General features: G+C 41.9%; 1 protein-coding gene across 5 annotated transcripts; it reads left to right on the forward strand.

Annotated features, from left to right (window-relative positions):
* The first annotated feature begins 10,789 nt into the window (after positions 1–10,789).
* On the forward strand, positions 10,790–17,982 carry ZCCHC9 (zinc finger CCHC-type containing 9). Of its 5 annotated transcripts, none has more exons than XM_033163923.1 (6): positions 10,790–10,914; positions 12,345–12,710; positions 14,749–14,899; positions 15,094–15,186; positions 16,751–16,819; positions 17,653–17,982. In XM_033163923.1, exons 2-6 carry the CDS (start codon positions 12,351–12,353, stop codon positions 17,769–17,771), a joined length of 792 nt encoding a protein of 263 aa, XP_033019814.1. In that variant the 5' UTR covers positions 10,790–10,914; positions 12,345–12,350; the 3' UTR covers positions 17,772–17,982. The 5 variants fall into 5 exon arrangements, with proteins under 5 accessions (XP_033019814.1, XP_033019816.1, XP_033019812.1 ...); XM_033163925.1 differs by lacking the exons at positions 10,790–10,914; positions 17,653–17,982 and adding exons at positions 10,948–11,099; positions 16,980–17,002; XM_033163921.1 differs by lacking the exon at positions 10,790–10,914 and adding an exon at positions 10,949–11,099.
* Positions 17,983–18,462: the final 480 nt, after the last annotated feature.

Here is an 18,462-nt window from a genome sequence, read left to right on the forward strand (position 1 = left end):
TGACCATTAGGTCCAGTCGCGGACGACTCTGGGGTTGCGGCACTCATCTCACTTTACTGGCCGAGGGAGCCGGCGTACAGCTTCCGGGTCATGTGGCCAGCATGACAAAGCCGCTTCTGGCAAAACCAGAGCAGCGCAAGAAAATGCTGTTTACCTTCCCACCGGAGCGGTACCTATTTATCTACTTGCACTTTGACGTGCTTTCGAACTGCTAGGTTGGCAGGAGCAGGGAGTGAGTAACAGGAGCTCACCCCGCCACAGGGATTCGAACAGCCGACCTTCTGATTGGCAAGTCCTAAGCTCTGTGGTTTAACCCACAGTGTTACTCGCGTCCCTTTGTGAGCAGTAGGGCTGGGCAATATCTGGTTTTCAACATTGTGATATATCATCAGCTAAACATTGCAATGTACTGATATATCATGATGTCTGAAATAAGGATGGAACTATGTAGAGGCAAATGGGGTAATGTCCTGGCAACTTCTACCTAGAAAGAGAGGGGTGGGGAGGCAGGGGCTGAAGGTGGTGGTGGCTTCTTTAAACTGCTCCGCTGAGGGGTGGGTGGGTGACCTCAGCAGAGGGGTGGGTGGGTGCACCTCAGCGGAACAGTTTAATGAAGACCCCTCTGGGGCATTGATCTGCTAAGAGGTGAGTGGAAGGGTGCCGGGCCTTCAGCTGATCAACACCCCATACTCCTCCTGCCACACTGAAGGGCTTGCTCAGCTCAGTGAGCTGGGCAAGTCTCCATACCGCTCTGGTTCATGCAAGCAGGAGCAGGTTGATGTATGGCTGGGCAATTTCAGACGTGATATATCAGCATATCAGAGAGTTTAGCTGCTGATATAACATGATGTTGAAAACCAGATATCACCTGTTGCTCTGCAGTGCAGTGGGAAGGAGCAGCATAATATAAAATCTAGACTAGCAGCTCAGCCATATGTTTACTTGGGTGTGATAGCTACTGATTTCAGTGGGATTAATTTCCAAGTACACTTAGGAACATAAGAGTTCTGCAGGATCAGAATAGTTTATCCAGTCTGGCACTCTGTTCTCCAGTGGCCAACCAGGCGTCACCCAGTTGGATGCTCGCAAGCAAGATGCTCGCATGATCCCCAACAATTTTTCTTCTGAGGTAACAGTATACTGTCTCTTATACTGGGAGGTAATATATACATTATGACTTAGTAGCAATTGATAGCTTTATCCTCCATGAATTTGCCTAAGGCTGAGCTCCTAGTCTTAGTAATGCTGTTGTTTTTGAGTGATGCAGACCTGAGGTACATTCAGTGACTAACTAATTACGTAAGTGTAACTGGAGGTGCTGCATTATGCACAACTGCACACAAGCCACCAACTATTTATGCAAACATAATAATCAATATCACCTTCAGATGTCTTTTACATTTTATTTCTTGCCCGTACCCTTTTCCAAGTTTACTCCGCTTTGCATGGCATGCAGATATGGCCTTTCCAGGCATTATAATAAGCAAATCGGATAGCAATGAGAGAACTCAAATCCCTGTGGCTCTTCACTTGGCATATCCCGGCAATGCTATGCTTTGTTGTTTGTATCAGCCATGGGTGCCACAGCAGTCCCTTCGGCTAGTTTTCAATGAAGCTGGCCATGTTTCTACCCCAGCCAAGTACATCCTGTTTTTGGCTCCTGCTGTAAATCATTACTTGGAGTGCCACAAGGGTGACAGCTCAAGTGTTTTGCAGAGAAAAGAATCTGGTGAAAATGTGCAGCAGGAGACAAACAGCACAGAGAGCTTGCCAGAGATAAAAGGAGTGTGTTGATTATGATTTCATCCCCACTCAAGTGGGTGGGGGTGGGGAAAATTTTTTTAAAGCATTTTTAAATCCTCCAAAGTGTGTGCCAACTTTGTATAATTTGCCTCTTTCGTTCATTCCAGTTTCAAATGTCCTACACACCAAGGACATCCTACACATCAATAATGGGTTCATCTTAGATTATAAGGGGTTGGATTAAATATATATCCACGATAACAGGTGTGATTTCAACAGTAAATCACAACAGAGAGGATGCATCAGAGACAAATTGGCAGAGGTGAATGTTTGTGGGAGCCTTCCATGACTTATCGAGTCAACTAAAGGAAATCAATATAATAGAAAAGCTGTTGGTGAAGAATAAAGGTTAGGAGAGTATAGAGAGAAGAGAGGCAAGAGCAGAAGGCAAATGACACAGACGCTTTCTGCAGTTAATCCGTTGCTGCTCCTGTACAAGCCCCAGAGAAGAGGGGGAAATAGGAGCCTAGGCAAAGAGAAGAGTCTCCTGGATTGAATCTTATGCACAATGAATTTCACACTCGTTATATACACATCATACATTTAAAGAAGCCTTTCTCAATCTTGGGTCTCCAGATGTTGTTGGACTACAATTCCAACTGATGGGAGTTGTAGTCCCCCAACAACTTGCGACCCAAGGTTGTGAAAGACTGGCTTAAAGCCCTCTTATAGCACTCTAACCATCATGGCTTCCCCAAAAGAATACTGGGAACTGTAGTTTGTGACAGGTGCTGAGAGTTGGTAAGGGACACTCTAAGAGAGCTATAGTTCCCAGCACCCTTAAACTATAGTTTCAAGTATCCTTTGGGGGAAGCCATGACTGTTAAAGTGATATACGAATGCTCTAAATGTATGGTATGGGTGTGACCAAAGTTATCCTACAGCCTCTTTGGGATGCATTTTCAGAAAGATTACATGTAGCGAATGTAAGGAAGAAAGATTGATAAAACTCCATCCACATGGTGAGAGAACTGAAATGTGATTAGGATGCTCAGCTTGAGACACAATCAGATTACTGAATTAATACAGTACATGCAAACTCCATTGCCGTATTATAATCTCTCTCTCTCTCTCACACACACATATATAGTTATTGACCTTTCATTCAGATAAAACTAGTGCAGATAAAAGGTTATCAAAAGCTGTGGTGCTAGACTGATGAACAAAAGGAATATATATGCATTCTAACCTCACAAATGTGTGTGGAAGAAGATAATAAAAAACGCACAGTACCATTAAAAAAATCTTGATATAAATGATCCATTTCATTTCTCTCTGCCATAGAATCACATTCTATTACTGTATTGATCATCTTGGTCGTTGTCCTCTGCATCACGCCTTTAACAACTCTGAAAGGTCACCTTGGTAATGCAAGGAATTGGTAAAACTTGAAACCTCTCATTTAATTTGCAAATGGGGAAGTACATGTTGTGTTTTTTCAAACTTTCCCAAGAGTCTCCCAGCAGCAGGAAACCCCCTTGCTAACTTGCACTCCCCCCCCCAAAAAAATACTTCTCCAATGCTAGAGAGGTTCGAAAAAACAGCAAGAAGAGACCAGGTACCGACTGATTCCCCACCGCATTAAATCAGAATTGCACACAAGTAAATAAGTTTCAAACAAAAACCAAACACCAAGGAAATGAGAGTTTAATCCTGTAAACTAACTGAGAAGTGAAGAGACAAAAACTCACACTTAGGATATTTTCTGCCAAGCTCTATCTAGTGATGTGAATGGAAGCAGCAGAATAGCAGCTTTCCTAGTATAGCAACCATTCAGGTACTTGTGAAGGGAGCAGGGATTCATGCCAGTCCATACAAATTCTCATCTGGATGCTTCACCCCATAGTTATACCAATTCTAAGCATGTTCAATTGAAAGTTAGACCCTTTGGGTGCAATGCTGTCATGCTCCAGATGCCTCCACTGGATCAGAAGCCTTTCTAAGAGCACAAGGCCACCATTGGCTTCTGAACTTTACTGCATTTATAGGCGAATCTACCTAATCCATGCTTTCAGAAACAAAGCACAAAAATAAAAAACAGTCATCCTTCAAAATTTGCACTTTTGCAATACAGTTCTTCAGCTATGTTATGTGTACAAAAATGCATATATTGAAGTAAAAATGTTCATAAAAAACACATAGATTCATGAAAATAGCATACAGAGATGCATTATATAAAGGAAAATTGCTTTGCAAAAATGTGTATCTTAAGACAAAATTACTGGTACATATAAAGATGTGTATGTTGGGGGGGGGCAACCTCACTAAAATGCTGCTGAATTTTCATGACGTTTTTTAAACATCCCACACTGATATAGATATATGGGAAACTGCCTTATACTGAATCAGACCATTGATCAATCTAGCTCAGAATTATCTACTCACTCCCACTCCCATTCACACAGTATCCAGTCTGCTCCTATTGCTGGTTTGGGTGCTGTGTACACACAGTTTGCCACAATCCTGTACAGTATTTATCTTGTCATTTCTTAAGGCATACTGCATTTTGATGCATTGTCCCCTGCAAAAAACCCAACAGTTTCAATTTGAAAAGAACAACAATCACCCTGCTATGTTTCAGCTGGTAATACATACACAGTCTAACCTTTCAGAAAGGGATATTCCCAGTCCTACCTGGAGATGTTGAAAATTGAACCTAGGACCTTCCAGAAGAACAGGTGTCCTGCTGCTCAGTTTTGGCCCTTTACCATCTTGGCTGTGAGTTCTGGAAGACTTGCTTCCTGCCTTGCAGGCCTTTTCACACCTGGCCTGGGAGGGCGGGGCCCTGACTGACTCCAGCTGCAGAAGCTGAAGCTGATGAAGGTCTATTGAGCTGGAGGTTTTGTTCAGGGTTTTTTGTTGTTGGTGTGGGTGGGGTTGTTGCTGTTTTCGATATTATTTTTTGTATCTTTATTTTAGATCTTATTGTGATTTATGTGGAAATGGTTTAATTTGGTTTTGTACTTTTTGATGTTTTAGTAATTGTTTATTGCTGTTTTGTTATGCTTGTAACAAAACGTGCTTTTATGCTACAAGCTACCTTGAGCACGGTTTAAATGATGGAAAGGTGGCATACAAATAAAATTATGTATGTATGTATCTCTTGCTTGGTCTGTAGGTTGATCCGAAAAGCATTAGAAATTCAAAGTGTTCTTAAAAAAAGAAAAATACCTCTAATGAATCAGTGATAACGATAGTCAAATGGTTAAATTTTATCAATACAGTTATTGTATCTGTAGGAAATACTGTTGTTGCAGTCAAATATACATTTTATATAGGTAAAGGTAAAGGTGCCCCTGACCATTAGGTCCAGTCGCAGATGACTCTCTAGGTTGCACGCTCATCTCACTCTATAGGCCAAGGGAGCTGGAGTTTGTCTGCAGACATCTTCTGGGTCATGTGGCCAGCATGACTAAGCTGCTTCTGGCAAACCAGAACAGCACACGGAAACGCCATTTACCTTCCCGCCGGAGCAGTACCTATTTATCTACTTGCACTTTTGATGTGCTTTCGAACTGCTAGGTGGACTGGAGCTGGGACCCGAGCAATAGGAGCTCACCCCATTGCGGGGATTCAAACCGCCGACCTTCTAATCAGCAAGCCCTAGGCTCTGTGGTTTAACCCACAGCGCCTTCCCACTGGAGCGGTACCTATTTATCTACTTGCATTTGACGTGCTTTACAGTTATTTCAGTGGGGCTTGGAGGAAAAATATCTGTTGGAATGTGTATTGTACCCACACATTATTCATGCTACAGATAAGCTGCCGTGGAAACCAATTATTTCACTAAACTCTCAAGTACTGTAGCAAGAAGTCAGTGTTTATTTTGCAGTTTATTAAAATCCATTTCAAAACGTCATTCACTGATTATTATTCTCTATACTAAATGCACTCTAATGATTTTTAAATCAAGACCAGTTCTTTCTGTAGGGAAGGAAGCATTTAATAGTAAAACAAACTGTTTCTTTGTACATATCTCCATCTACTGGTAAAACTCTGTAAAGCAGAAAGGAACATATCAGCAAAGAGAAGGAAGTATTATTGATAAGATTGGTAAGATACTAAATAATATTTTATCATGAATTTTTAACAGGTAGTACAGTATTTGACTCAAAGAAATCAGCCCTGAGTGCTCACTAGAAGGACAGATCCTGAAGTTGAGGCTCCAGTACTTTGGCCACCTCATGAGAAGAGAAGACTCCCTAGAAAAGACCCTGATGTTGGGAAAGATGGAGGGCACAAGGAGAAGGGGACGACAGAGGATGAGATGGTTGGACAGTGTTCTCGAAGCTACTAACATGAGTTTGGCCAAACTGCGAGAGGCAGTGAAGGATAGGCGTGCCTGGCGTGCTCTGGTCCATAGGGTCATGAAGAGTCGGACACGACTGAACGACTGAACAACAACAACAACAACAGTATTTGACTCACTCAATAACAAGGACAGAGTATATCTATTGGACAGGTGTATAACTAAGAAAAGAGGCTTATTAGTATGCACAGCAAATTGAATGAGGGTACCGGTATATTACTCCATAGGTTGTTCCATTATATTAACCTTTGCCTTAAAAACCTTTCCCAGACGAACCACGCGGCTCTTGCTGTCCCTGCGAAGATGATGGGGGGCGATGGCGCGAGAAAGAGGCGTGTGGGGTGGGGTGGGGTTGGGAGTTAAAGGTCTAGGCGGCTTCATGGGCAACCCACGGAGCCCACCTCTTGATGTTTTTCTATGCGCTGCACGATAGCTCGCTTTCAGATCCAGGAGAACTTTTAAGGGTCTCTGACGCGGCTCTCTCCTCGCTCCTCACACTTGGCGTGCGCTCGGCAGCCGGATGTTGAGGAACGTGGGGCAGGAAGTTTGGGAAGCGTGGCCTCTTTCCCTAGCATGGTCCTCCAGCTGCACGAGCGGGGAGATGGGTGGGTGGTGGACTCTCCTCCTCTCCGGCTCCTCCTCCTCCTCCCTCAGCGGCGCTCTAGGATTGCAGAGGGGGAGAAGCTCTGCTCTCCCTGGACTCCAACTCTCCTTCCCGGACACTCAGCTTGCCGCCCAGCCCTGGTTCCCCATGCCACTGGCGCCACAGGGTAGAGATGTGCCTGGGGAGAGGAATATTCCCTTTGAAATAAGGGAAATTTAAGGGATATAAAAAAATCAGGGATAGCAGCGGGAAACGGCTTGGAATAAGGGAGTTTCCCGCAAAAAAGGGAGACTTGACAGCTATGCTGACAACACCTGGAGGGCTACAGGTTCCTTGTCCCCTCCCCTCCCATCTCAGGGAATGGAACTTCCACATTCCATGTGTGTGTGAGTAACGTAGGCAGGAATGTTCATTAAGTTTTTTATGAAGTTATTTTAGTGTCTCTACAGATGCACTCTTTCCACTGGTAACTGTTTTATCAATAATACCTGCCTCTCAACCAGTTTTGATGGAGCTGAGAATTAGGCACCAAACATTGCCTCAGTGTCGCCTAGTAGTCTCCTGCATTTCCAATAGCAGCTCTATAAGATATATAGAAGTATGAGCAGCCTGGTCGTTTACTGAGTTAGAGAAATCTTAATCTGCTGAAAATCAGTAGCACGCCTACCTCTACATAGAAGCAGACTAAAGCTTAACTTTTGAAGTTAGAAACTCCCAAACATTCACATTACTCCAGTTACAGGTAGGTAGCCGTGTTGGTCTGCCATAGTCAAAACAAAATAAAATAAAAAATTCCTTCGAAAGCTCATACCAAGAACAAACTTAGTTGGTCTCTAAGGTGCTACTGGAAGGAATTTTTTATTATTATTTTGTATTCACATTACTGTACTTGTAAAAAATCTGTCAGCATGCTCCCTCTAGTGGAAAATTTAGTAATAGCTTCAAATAATTCATCAGCTTGCCATCTGTCCTAAACATTTGAACCAGTGCCTAGGAGATTCCTGGGGCATCATATTCTACACCCCTAACTTATGGCAATTTTTGTGATGTGGTCATGTTAGAACACATCTGTGTATCCTATTGTAAGCAACTATTTTGGCACAGGCAATATGTTAACTTGGAACTAAAACTCATTGAGTTCAATTACTCCAAAGTAAATATAAATAAGAGTGAACTGGCCATATTCAGGCATTATACTATACCCTAGGTTAGTGTTATAAAGAATGTGCCAATTGATCTGGAACAAACCTCCTTTCCTATCTAAATACAAGAACTTGTGGTTTTTACCAATTAAATTTAGTTAACAAATCAGGATATCAAACCATGGTTTGATCCTGCTTTAATTATAATTTGTACAAATTGCAGTTTTCTACCTCAGATGAAATACTGCAACTGGGACTTTTAATTGTCACACCATCCTGTGTAAGGGAGACAAGAGAAAGAAGAAAGTTGTGACGCCTTTTCATCAGAACAAATAATGGTTTATCGCAACATCTAAATGTGGCCACTGAGCCAGAGAATAAATATAAGAGTTGGGTGCTATTTAGAAAGCGCAAGTTTTTAAATTTTTTGTACAATATGGACTGCTATCATATATTAACCAATCATAAACATAAGAAAATAAAAACAAATATTTTACCTTGGCAGAGTTTTTGAGGCTGTGGGGTCTGTTTGTTTTTTAGGGCATACATGCTCATGAACTTCTCTATTTTCCCCAACAATAACCATCTACCCACTGGTAAATGACACCGACTGTTTCTGAGTTGCAGTTGTCCTAAGTACAACCCAACTCACAGTGAGATTAAACCTGCTTTTCAACAATCTTGGGTTTCAGCAGCCTTCAAACCTAGATGGCTGGAAAGTGAGGTGTCAATGTCAAAATAAAAACCAAGGCTGTTTACAGTCTGCCTCCCAACAAGTCCGTTTAAGAAGCCAAAGCAGGGCAGGGTGAGGGATGAGTGGGGAGAGAGTGACAGACATCCCAGCAGTGACTCTTGATGAGAACAAGGATGTTCTCATAATTGCACGTGCCCCTATTTTGTGTGTGAACTTCTGGCATCTAGAGTCATGGGAAACAGAAAGTGCACCCTCTTTGAATTCAGTGGTTTTGCATATCAGGACATAATAGTCATCATCTGTTCCTTCGCAGGTCTTAAAATTAGGTAAATACAACCTCAGATGAACAACAACACATGACATATTACACTGTGTCACAATCTATTTAACAGAAATAAAGCCAAAATGGAGAAATCATCTGTGAGAAACTAAGTACACCCTTACTACTTCCATAGGAATTAAGTGGATAAACAGCAGATAGGAGCTGCTAATCAAATGCCTCTGCAAGTGTGCCCACCTCTATAAAAGCTGAAGTTTTAGCAGTTTGCTGGTCTAGAGCATTCAGGTGTGTTTAACACAATGCCAAGGAGGATAGATGACACAATGCTCTTAGAGTAGCAAGTGCTGCCGCCCATGGAACTGGGAAGGGTTCTAAGGCCACTTCCAACTAATTTTAAGTCCATCATTCTACAGTGAGAAAGATTATTCAAAAATGAAAAACATTCAAAACAGTTGCCAGTCTTCTCAGGAGTGGACGTCCCAGCAAATTCACCCCAAGGTCAGAACATGCAATGCTCAGAGAAACTGCAAAAAACCTGAGTTACACCTCTGGCTCTATAGGCCTCAGTTAGCATGTTAAATGTTAAAGTTCATGACTGTACAATTAGAAAAAGACTGAGCAAGTATGGTTTGTTTGGAAGGGTTTCCAGAAGAAAGCCTTGTCTCTCTAAAAAGAACTTGGCAGCACGGCTTTAGTTTGCAAAGTTGCAGCTGAACAAACCACAAGACTTCTGGAACAATGTCCTTTGGACAGACAAGACCCAAGTGGAGATGTTTGGTCATAATGCACAGTACCATGTTTAGCAAAAACCAAACACAGCATATCAGCACAAGCACCTCATACCAACTGTCTAGCATGGTGGTGGAGGGGTGATGATTTGGGCTTGTTTTGCAGCTACAGGACCTGAGGACCTTGCAGTCATTAAGTTGATCATGAACTCCTCTGTATACCAAAGTATTCTAGAGTCAAATGTGAGGCCATCTGCCCAACAACTAAAACTTGGCTGAAATTGGGTCATGCAACAGGACAAAGATCCCAAGCACACCAGCAAATCTACAACAGAATTGCTGAAAAAGAACAGAACCAAGGTGTTGCGATGGCCCAGTCAAAATCCAGACATCAATCCAATTGAAATACTGTGTGGGACCTTCAGAGAGCTGTGCATAAACAAATGCCAGCAAATCTCAATGAACTGAAGCAACACTGTAAAGACAGGCCAAAATTCCTCCACGATGATGTGAGAGGCTAATAAAGTCCTACAGAAAACAATTACTTCATGTTATTGCTGCTCAAGGTGGTTCTACAAGCTATTGAATCATAAGGTGTACATAAGCTCTTTCACACATGGCTTTTCCATTTTGGCTTTATTTCAGTTAAATGAGACAGTGTAATACATCATGTGTTCATCTGAGGTTGTATTTACCTAACCTGCTAAGAAACAGATGAGTTAGTTATTATGACTAAGCAACATGCAAGACCACATAATTCAAAGAGGGTGCCCTTTCTTTTCCCCGTTACAGGTAGGTAGCTGTGTTGGTCTGCCATAGTCAAAACAAAATAAAAAATTAAAAAAAAATCCTTCCAGTAGCACCTTAGAGACCAACTAAGTTTGTTCTTGGTATGAGCTTTCGTGTGCATGCACACTTTTTAATTTTCTTTTTCTTTTTCCCATGACTGTATGTGCTTAGCTACAGCTACAGACTCTCATCAGAAACCAAGAAATGAGGGGAGTGCATGGTGGCTTTCTTTTGCCGCCGCCCACACCGCCTAAACCTGCAATCGTATACAGAGCCCGGCTCTTTTCAGCCCATTGAGGCTCAATGTGTTGCGCGCGCCTAATAAACCTCCACAGTGTTAGGCTGAGCCAGGACATAACCTCGCGCTTCCCGCCTGTTGCTTCAGCTTCCGCCTGCGCCTGGTCCCATAGCAACCGCTCCGCCTCCACCCACCCGCCTACCTACAGGAAGTGCAGCAGTTCGGGCTCCGGACGTTTCCGGTGCCTCTCTCTCCCTCCCGGGCTGTGAGTTTCGACTGCGCCGGAGGTTTTCCGTGGCGCTTCTCGCCTCCTGAGTCCTGACACTGGTGAGTGAGTGACCTCTTTCTTGCTCGGGAGGCGGGGAAGGCGAAGCGGCGCCTGGAGCCGCTGGGCACTTGCTTCAGGAGGGCACTTGGAGCTCGGCTGCTGTCCCGGAAGGCCTGAGTGCCGGGGGCTCCTCCGTTCCCTCGGTAGCTGCTCCGCACGTGTCCGCGGAAGTGAACATGCCCAGGTCGGGGTTGGGTATGATCCCGGGCGGAGATCCTGCAGACCAGGCTTGTTGTCTGATCTATTTCGGGTTTATTATTATTATTACCCTGGGATGCTTCTGAGCCTATGTTGAGTCCCCGGAATTTTTGGTCAATGCCAGAAACAGGTTCGCAAGTCATAAATCATTGTGGTCGTTTCCCACCCTGTCGCTTTAAAGCAGTCTTATTTAGGGTAGGGAGAAGGATGCCATGCCACTGCTGCCTTGCAGCTATAACTCGAGAAAACCCCGAGGATAAATCTGTACCCGCTGTCTTGCAGGACAACTTTGGGAGAAGAAAAGGCTAAGGCTACACAAATCCCCGAATGGTGTCCCTAAGACAGTTGGATGGCGCTTTGTATGCCTCCTTACGGCAACTCCTGCAGCCAAGCTGGTGCCAAATGTATTGCTCTGCTTTCCTTTGGACCACATCAGTGAGGCCAAGAGGGGGATTTGTTTTCTGGGCAGCCAAGTACCTCCATACACACTGCCCAAGCTTGCGTCCTGTAGAGATCAGTTTGGTGCTGCTAATGCAGCAAAAACAATGCCGGAGGCAGTCATAACAAGTTACCTGTCTCCACAGCCACAGCAGGCACTGTGAACTGTGATTCTCTAGCAATTTAACTTCAGCTTTGGAAGTGCACTCCACTGTCTCTAGACAGATGGATGCCAACAATTTAGGGTAGGATCTGTGGGTTAGCCTTTTCTAGCTGCTGTCCTTTGACTTATGGGTGGGCACCAGCAACCCTTGCCCATCTGTTTCAAGTCATCCAGATCTACCTGCCAGTAGATCTCACTCTTAATTTGTCTCCAATTGGTCTCCAGTTCCCCTCAGACTGGGAGCTGAAAGGGTAAAGGTTGGATCTGAGGCACTGCCCAGAGGGGAATAAAAGGAGGCCTGATTCTGTTCTCTCTCTCTCTCTCTCTCTCTCTCTCTCTCTCTCTCTCTCTCTCTCTCTCCCTCCCCCCCCCCCATGTTGTGGAGTACAACTCCTATCAGCTGCAGCTAGCACAGTTGTGCTGGTCTAAACAAATAGAAATGCTTATTCACTTCTGGATCTTGGCCAGGGATAAGGAACCGGTGTTCCTGTATTTGTTGTTGCACTCCAGCTCTCATCACAGTCAGTGGTCAGGTATGATAAGAGCTGTAGTCCACCTCATTAATCAAGGCTGAACCTATAAATAGCAGTAATCCAGTAATGTGAACCTAACATCTTTTAAGTCTTATAGGAAGTCATGACCAGGTGGGCACGAGCAAATGTCACCCACAACAAGAAGGCTCTGGATGCAACACCATGGGAACATATGAAAAATGATGCCACCGGAAACACAACAACAAATAGAAAGCAAAGCTCTTCAAACAACTTTTCCTTGAGAAGTACTCAAGGGAAGAAGAAAAATAAGAAGAAAAAAGACTATACGAATGAAGATGTCAACGGTTTTATGGAATATTTAAAACAGAACTCTCAGACGTTGCATAAAGGAGAGCTGATCAACAGCCGTGAAGCAAAGGATGAAATAGCAACAGCTTTGAAAAAGGACCGGCGGCGAGAGGGGAGAAGAGTGAAAAGGCAGGAAATGAAAAAGAACACAATGGTAAGGTGATGTTCCATTGTAATTTCTTTCTTTTGGTGCCTGTTACTTTTTCTTTTCATAGTGTAAATGACACTACTCACTCACATAAGTGAGATCACAATAATTTATCTCAGTCCAGATAACCATTAGTGAACACGTTTGTGTCTTGGCTTCCATATATTAGTGAGCATGTTTAGCACAGGGATGGACTCAAACTCCCATCAGCCGCAGCCAGTCATCTGAAGGGCCACAGGTTCCCCACTTTAGCCTGAAAATAGGTTTTCTCCTCATGCTGCAGTCTTTTGTGTACACAGCACAACTTTATATACTTGTAAAAAGCTTGTTTCTGAACTAGATTGGCAGTTTCTGGATCTGCATGTATGTTTAGTGCTCAGATTTTTTAAAATGTTTTAAGACTGTTTTGCTTTGAATATTCAAAATTATTAAAGCTGAACTAGAAATTTATGTTTGTTCTGCTATAATTAAATGTTTGTTATACTTAAATGTTTATGAGCTGAGGATGTTTGTATTTCTATTACTGTATTCTGCACTCTTGATTTTTGTTGTGTCTTTATTCTCTCTTTTATAGCAGAGTGATAATTCAGTCATCCTACAGATTGTAGGGATGGGAAATAAAATACTGATAAATGAAAGTTATGGGTTTTATGCACAATAGTAATGTTTTCTATGGCAGTTTTCATCTGCAGATTGCATTACAACTGATACAAATGCAGAATCAATTTATGCAGTTCAGATCACAGTAAGAGAGCTGTAAAAGCAGCTGTCTATAGAGAAAATCATCCATGAGGACTTTCAGAAGTCATGCGCAGCAGGGGGAAACAAAATTCTTTATTTTATGTTTCTTTACAGCCCGTTTGTTAGGTTAGGTTTACAAAGAGTGATGGCACTCATAATCCAATAGTTTAGTTATGCTACTTCACTGGGCATGATTATATTCTGGAGCAATATCACCTTTCCAGAATTCACAAAGCATTTAGGGGATGATTATGATGTAGAATTTGGTACTCTTGGCATCAGTTTATAGAGTTATTTAATGGGCACGTATACTTTGGGTTACTTGAGTTACCTGTTTCAGTGTAATTTTCTGGAGTGATGAATCCATAAGTTAGCTCCTAAAAAAGGTAAAGGACCCCCGACAGTTAAGTCCAGTCGCGAATGATTCTGGGGTTGCGGCACTTATCTCACTTTACTGGCCGAGGGAGCCGACATTTGTCTGCAGACAGTTTTTCTGGGTCATGTGGCCAGCATGACTAAGCTGCTTTTGGTGAAACCAGAGCAGCGCACGGAAACGCCATTTACCCTCCCGCCGGAGCGATACCTATTTATCTACTTGCACTTTGACGTGCTTTCAAACTGCTAAGTTGGCAGGAGCTGGGACTGAGCAACAGGAGCTCACCCCGTCACAGGAATTTGAACCACCGACCTTCCAATTGGCAAGCCCTAGGCTCAGTGGTGTATACCACAAGCGCCATCCGTATCTCCTAGCTAGCTCCTACTCAAGGTTAAATAGGTAAATATGTGGAATTTGTTGTGCTTAAGTATGGTTTGTGGAACTGCTTTCAAATTGAGTTCCATGGGTGTCTCAGGTTATACTTAGTGCTAGAAAAAGGTGATGCCATTGAATATTTAGGATCCTAAGTAAGAAGGTGTGTGCCTTTGGCTTTTCTCTGGATAGGTTACTCAAATACCATTGTTAAAGTCTTGGTGAGAATAATGGCTTTGCTCTTCAGGAATCTTAGCTTCAGATTAATGGCCAAATTAGACATGATGCTAAAGATATAGGGCAGTTCTTAAAAAATCCTAATTCCATCAGTTTGGGTGGTGCCATTAACCTGCATGTTAAATGCAAAGATTAACCCTAAAACACTGGGGCTGTGTTTCTCTAACTATGCATCACGGGCTCCTACTTCATCAGATCTCATTGGGTTTTTTTGGGGGGGGGGTAAGATTCATTTTAAATGTGGCTAGCAGAAAAAGAGATTGCTTTCAGTTCACATCTCTTTCTGCTCACTTAGTAATTCACCTTGTATCGCCAAAGGTGTGCTTCCACTGCAGAAAGCCAGGACACGGTGTGGCAGATTGCCCAGCTGTACTCGAAAGCCAAGATATGGGAACTGGAATTTGTTACCGCTGTGGATCTACAGAGCATGAAATCAACAAATGCAGAGCAAAAATAGATCCCGCTCTTGGTATGTGCAATATCTACAACCCGACTGAATGTTGGGCATGGTAAAAGTTACATGCCTATCTTAATATTTTTCAACAATTCACATAGTATTAATGAATTTAACTATTCTAGATTACAGTAATGCTGGCTTCACTGCAGTGTCTTATATAAACTTAGTGTGGCTATTTCGATTGTAACATCATTGAATTCTTACAGGGGAATTTCCATATGCAAAATGCTTCATTTGTGGTGAGATGGGACACCTCTCAAGGTCATGTCCCGATAATCCTAAAGGACTCTATGCTGAAGGTGAGTGCAACTGTTGCAAACCCCCCCTCCCCTGCCAAAAAGATAACTAAGTTGATGGACATGAGAGTACTCTCCCTTTCTTAGTTTGAGAAGTAAAAAAAGAGAGCTTTATCATTGGCGACCTTGTATGCTTCTCACCACTGTTTGGGAATTTTGGTTCATTGTCAAAGACATTGTTCACCCCTTATCACGAGTATTTTTGTACTGGTTACTTGAGAAGCAGTTCTAAAATTACAAATGGATTCCCGTAAAGATTTTTCAAAGTATTTACATTTAATGGGGGGGGGGACACCCACTAAATTTTAGAGATACAGCAGAGTAGTATTCCATTATTCTCTTTAAATGTCGGCCATATTGATCCTGATCCAGAAAACCCATAACATACCTATCTGTGCATGTACATATAGCATAAATTGTTAGCAATTCCCCACCACATGCACACAAATCACAGCAACTGCAGTATCATGTGCTACATCATGAAATGCATTAAAAAATAACTTGCTAAGTTCTTGAATGTCAGTTCAATCAAGTGTTTATGATAGTTGATCAATCAACGAAGTATAAAATATCAATATAATATATATCTATAAAGCTTAAGACAACCAAAGTTACCATTTGCAAGAGCAGTAACTGGAAATATCAAAACAAAATAGGAAATTATTTCCAGTAGCACCTTAGAGACCAACTGAGTTTGTTCTTGGTATGAGCTTTCGTGTGCATGCACACTTCTTCAGATACCTGGACTTCCATTTCATGCGGCTCAATGTGGTGCCTTCCATAGTTCCAGTTACAGGTGGGTAGCCGTGTTGGTCTGCCATAGTCGAAACAAAATAGGAAATTCTTTCCAGTAGCACCTTAGAGACCAACTGAGTTTGTTCTTGGTATGAGCTTTCGTGTGCATGCACACTTCTTCAGATACATATCTGAAGAAGTGTGCATGCACACGAAAGCTCATACCAAGAACAAACTCAGTTGGTCTCTAAGGTGCTACTGGAAAGAATTTCCTATTTTGTTTCGACTATGGCAGACCAACACGGCTACCCACCTGTAACTGGAAATATCAAAATAAGGAATCATTGGGCTGTGATTCATAGAACAATAGGAACTCATTGTTTCAATAGAATCAAACTTCTTGATAGGATCTCATTTCATTGCTAATGAAAAAATTTGATTCTGTTTAGCTTAAATTGAAACAATGGACTCCTGTCACAGACTGTATTTTTTGTATTGGCTTGCCATTTGGACACTGTGTATATTATATATATAACTGCCAACTGAAATAACATTTGTGCATAAAAGTGTATGCTACAACAAATCTTGTTAGCCTGTTGCAGCATAAACAGTGAAGAACTTTGTGATCCCTTAAAACTAAGACAGTTGCCCATTTGAATCAGCCTTGTAGTTTTGATGTGATGGAACACAAAAATATGAACAGTGAGCTTTGCTTCCTTGTGTTTATGAACTGTGAACTTGCTCTGTACACTTGACATCTGGCATTTGTTAATATAATTCATATATTGTGGCTAAATACCTCTTTTGTGTGGGTGTGTTTTATCTTTTACAGGAGGTGCTTGCAGGATCTGTGGATCTGTGGAGCACTTTAAAAAAGATTGTCCAGAGAATCAAAATGCAGGTGAGGGATCAAATAATTTCTGTTTATCCTAAAGCGTAGTTATATACCTGTGAACCATTCTATAAAAATAGTGAACTCTTGACTACTGATTATGAATTACCGGTATAAAACTAAGTGGTACAACCCTCAATTTTACCTTATTGACCACATCTTTAAACAGGCCATTAACTGGGGGTGTGATGCTAACTCTACATAGTGCATCAACTGTTGCAGGTAGAGATTGTATTCATTTTGATACCCTTAATTTCTGTATGGCTTATATGAAGCAAGTGACATACAGAATTGAATAATCAGTTCCAGTTACAGGTATGAATGTTGGTCTACCGTAGTCGAAACAAAATAAAAAATAAAAAAATTCCTTCCATTAGCACCTTAGAGACCAACTAAGTTTGTACTTGGTATGAGCTTTCGTGTGCATGCACACTTCTTCAGATACACCCTGAAGAAGTGTGCATGCACACGAAAGCTCATAGCAAGAACAAACTTAGTTGGTCTCTAAGGTGCTACTGGAAGGAATTTTATTTTTATTTTTTATTTTGCTTTGAATAATCAGTTTCAGTGTTAAACTGCATTGGAATTTGCAACTTGTTGCTGCCAAAAAGTCTTGTACAAAAATGTGCAATACTTAGGAATCGCCTCCATTGAGGTTTATTTTGGAGTAAAGAGTGGCTTGGGGGACCTAGCCAGATGGGCGGGGTACAAATAAGAAAATAATAGTAAAATAATAAAGAGCATAATCTGGGCTGTAAAACTTCAATGCTGAATTACATATAAGTGTTCCTCAGCATTTGGATCAGAAAGCTGATTTCTTACATTTATTTTTCGTTTCCTAGATCGAGTGGCAACTGTTGGTCGATGGCTCAAAGGAATGAGTGCAGATTACCAAGAGGTTTTAGACAGCCCTAAACCACAAAAACCAAAACCAAAAATAGCTAAAGTTGTTAACTTCTGACAACTGCTGCCTGGCGTCATTCTTTACAACAATTCTCTGTGTTTGGCTTAAAGTTATAGTACTAAAAATGGACTGTGAACTGTAGTTCCAGAATAAGCCATAACTGCACTCTCCTAAGTGATGATCACTTAATAAAACCCTGACTTAAATGGAAGCTTCCTAGAGAGGAGAGGAAATGCCTTGCTTGAAGATAAATTGCAGCAAGTGACTGCATGACAGTATATCTGCATGACAGTATATCTCCGAACAGAAAGATAATCTATGCAATTGCTGGTTTACCAACCAGCGTGTCACTGGGTAATATAACATGTGGTACCACTAAACAAATGGGAAGGAGAGCTAATAGGTCAGTCTACTTTTCACTAATGAAACTTGTGCTACGACAGAAGGTATCTCAAAATGAAACTGAGTCCTATTTTAGTGTTAAAGTTCTTGACCTCACCATGAACACGGGAATGAGACCACAGATGAATAGCCAAAAGCAAAGTTAAAACATTGATGGTAGCAGGGTTGATCTTGCAGCATGAATAACAATGAAATGATTGTGTGTTTTTTAGTTGAATTAAATACTTGATGAAGTCATTTCCCTCCCCCACAAATAAACCAGTGTAATAAAACCACATGTATCAAGTTCTTGTGTTTTCTGAATAATTGTATTCTTTGCAGTGCTATAGTTTGCAATTTCATTTAT

The sequence above is a fragment of the Lacerta agilis genome, chromosome 11, assembly GCF_009819535.1.
Source record: "Lacerta agilis isolate rLacAgi1 chromosome 11, rLacAgi1.pri, whole genome shotgun sequence".
NCBI classification, from domain to species: Eukaryota; Metazoa; Chordata; class Lepidosauria; order Squamata; family Lacertidae; genus Lacerta; species Lacerta agilis.

Bases quoted from the DNA above. Each gene is read 5' to 3' on its own strand.
- ZCCHC9 (XM_033163923.1), top strand. From the start codon at position 12,351: ATGACCAGGTGGGCACGAGCAAATGTCACCCACAACAAGAAGGCTCTG. The intron at 14,900-15,093 runs GTATGTGCAATA...GAATTCTTACAG, and splicing joins AAAAATAGATCCCGCTCTTG to GGGAATTTCCATATGCAAAA. The intron at 16,820-17,652 runs GTGAGGGATCAA...TTCGTTTCCTAG, and splicing joins TCCAGAGAATCAAAATGCAG to ATCGAGTGGCAACTGTTGGT.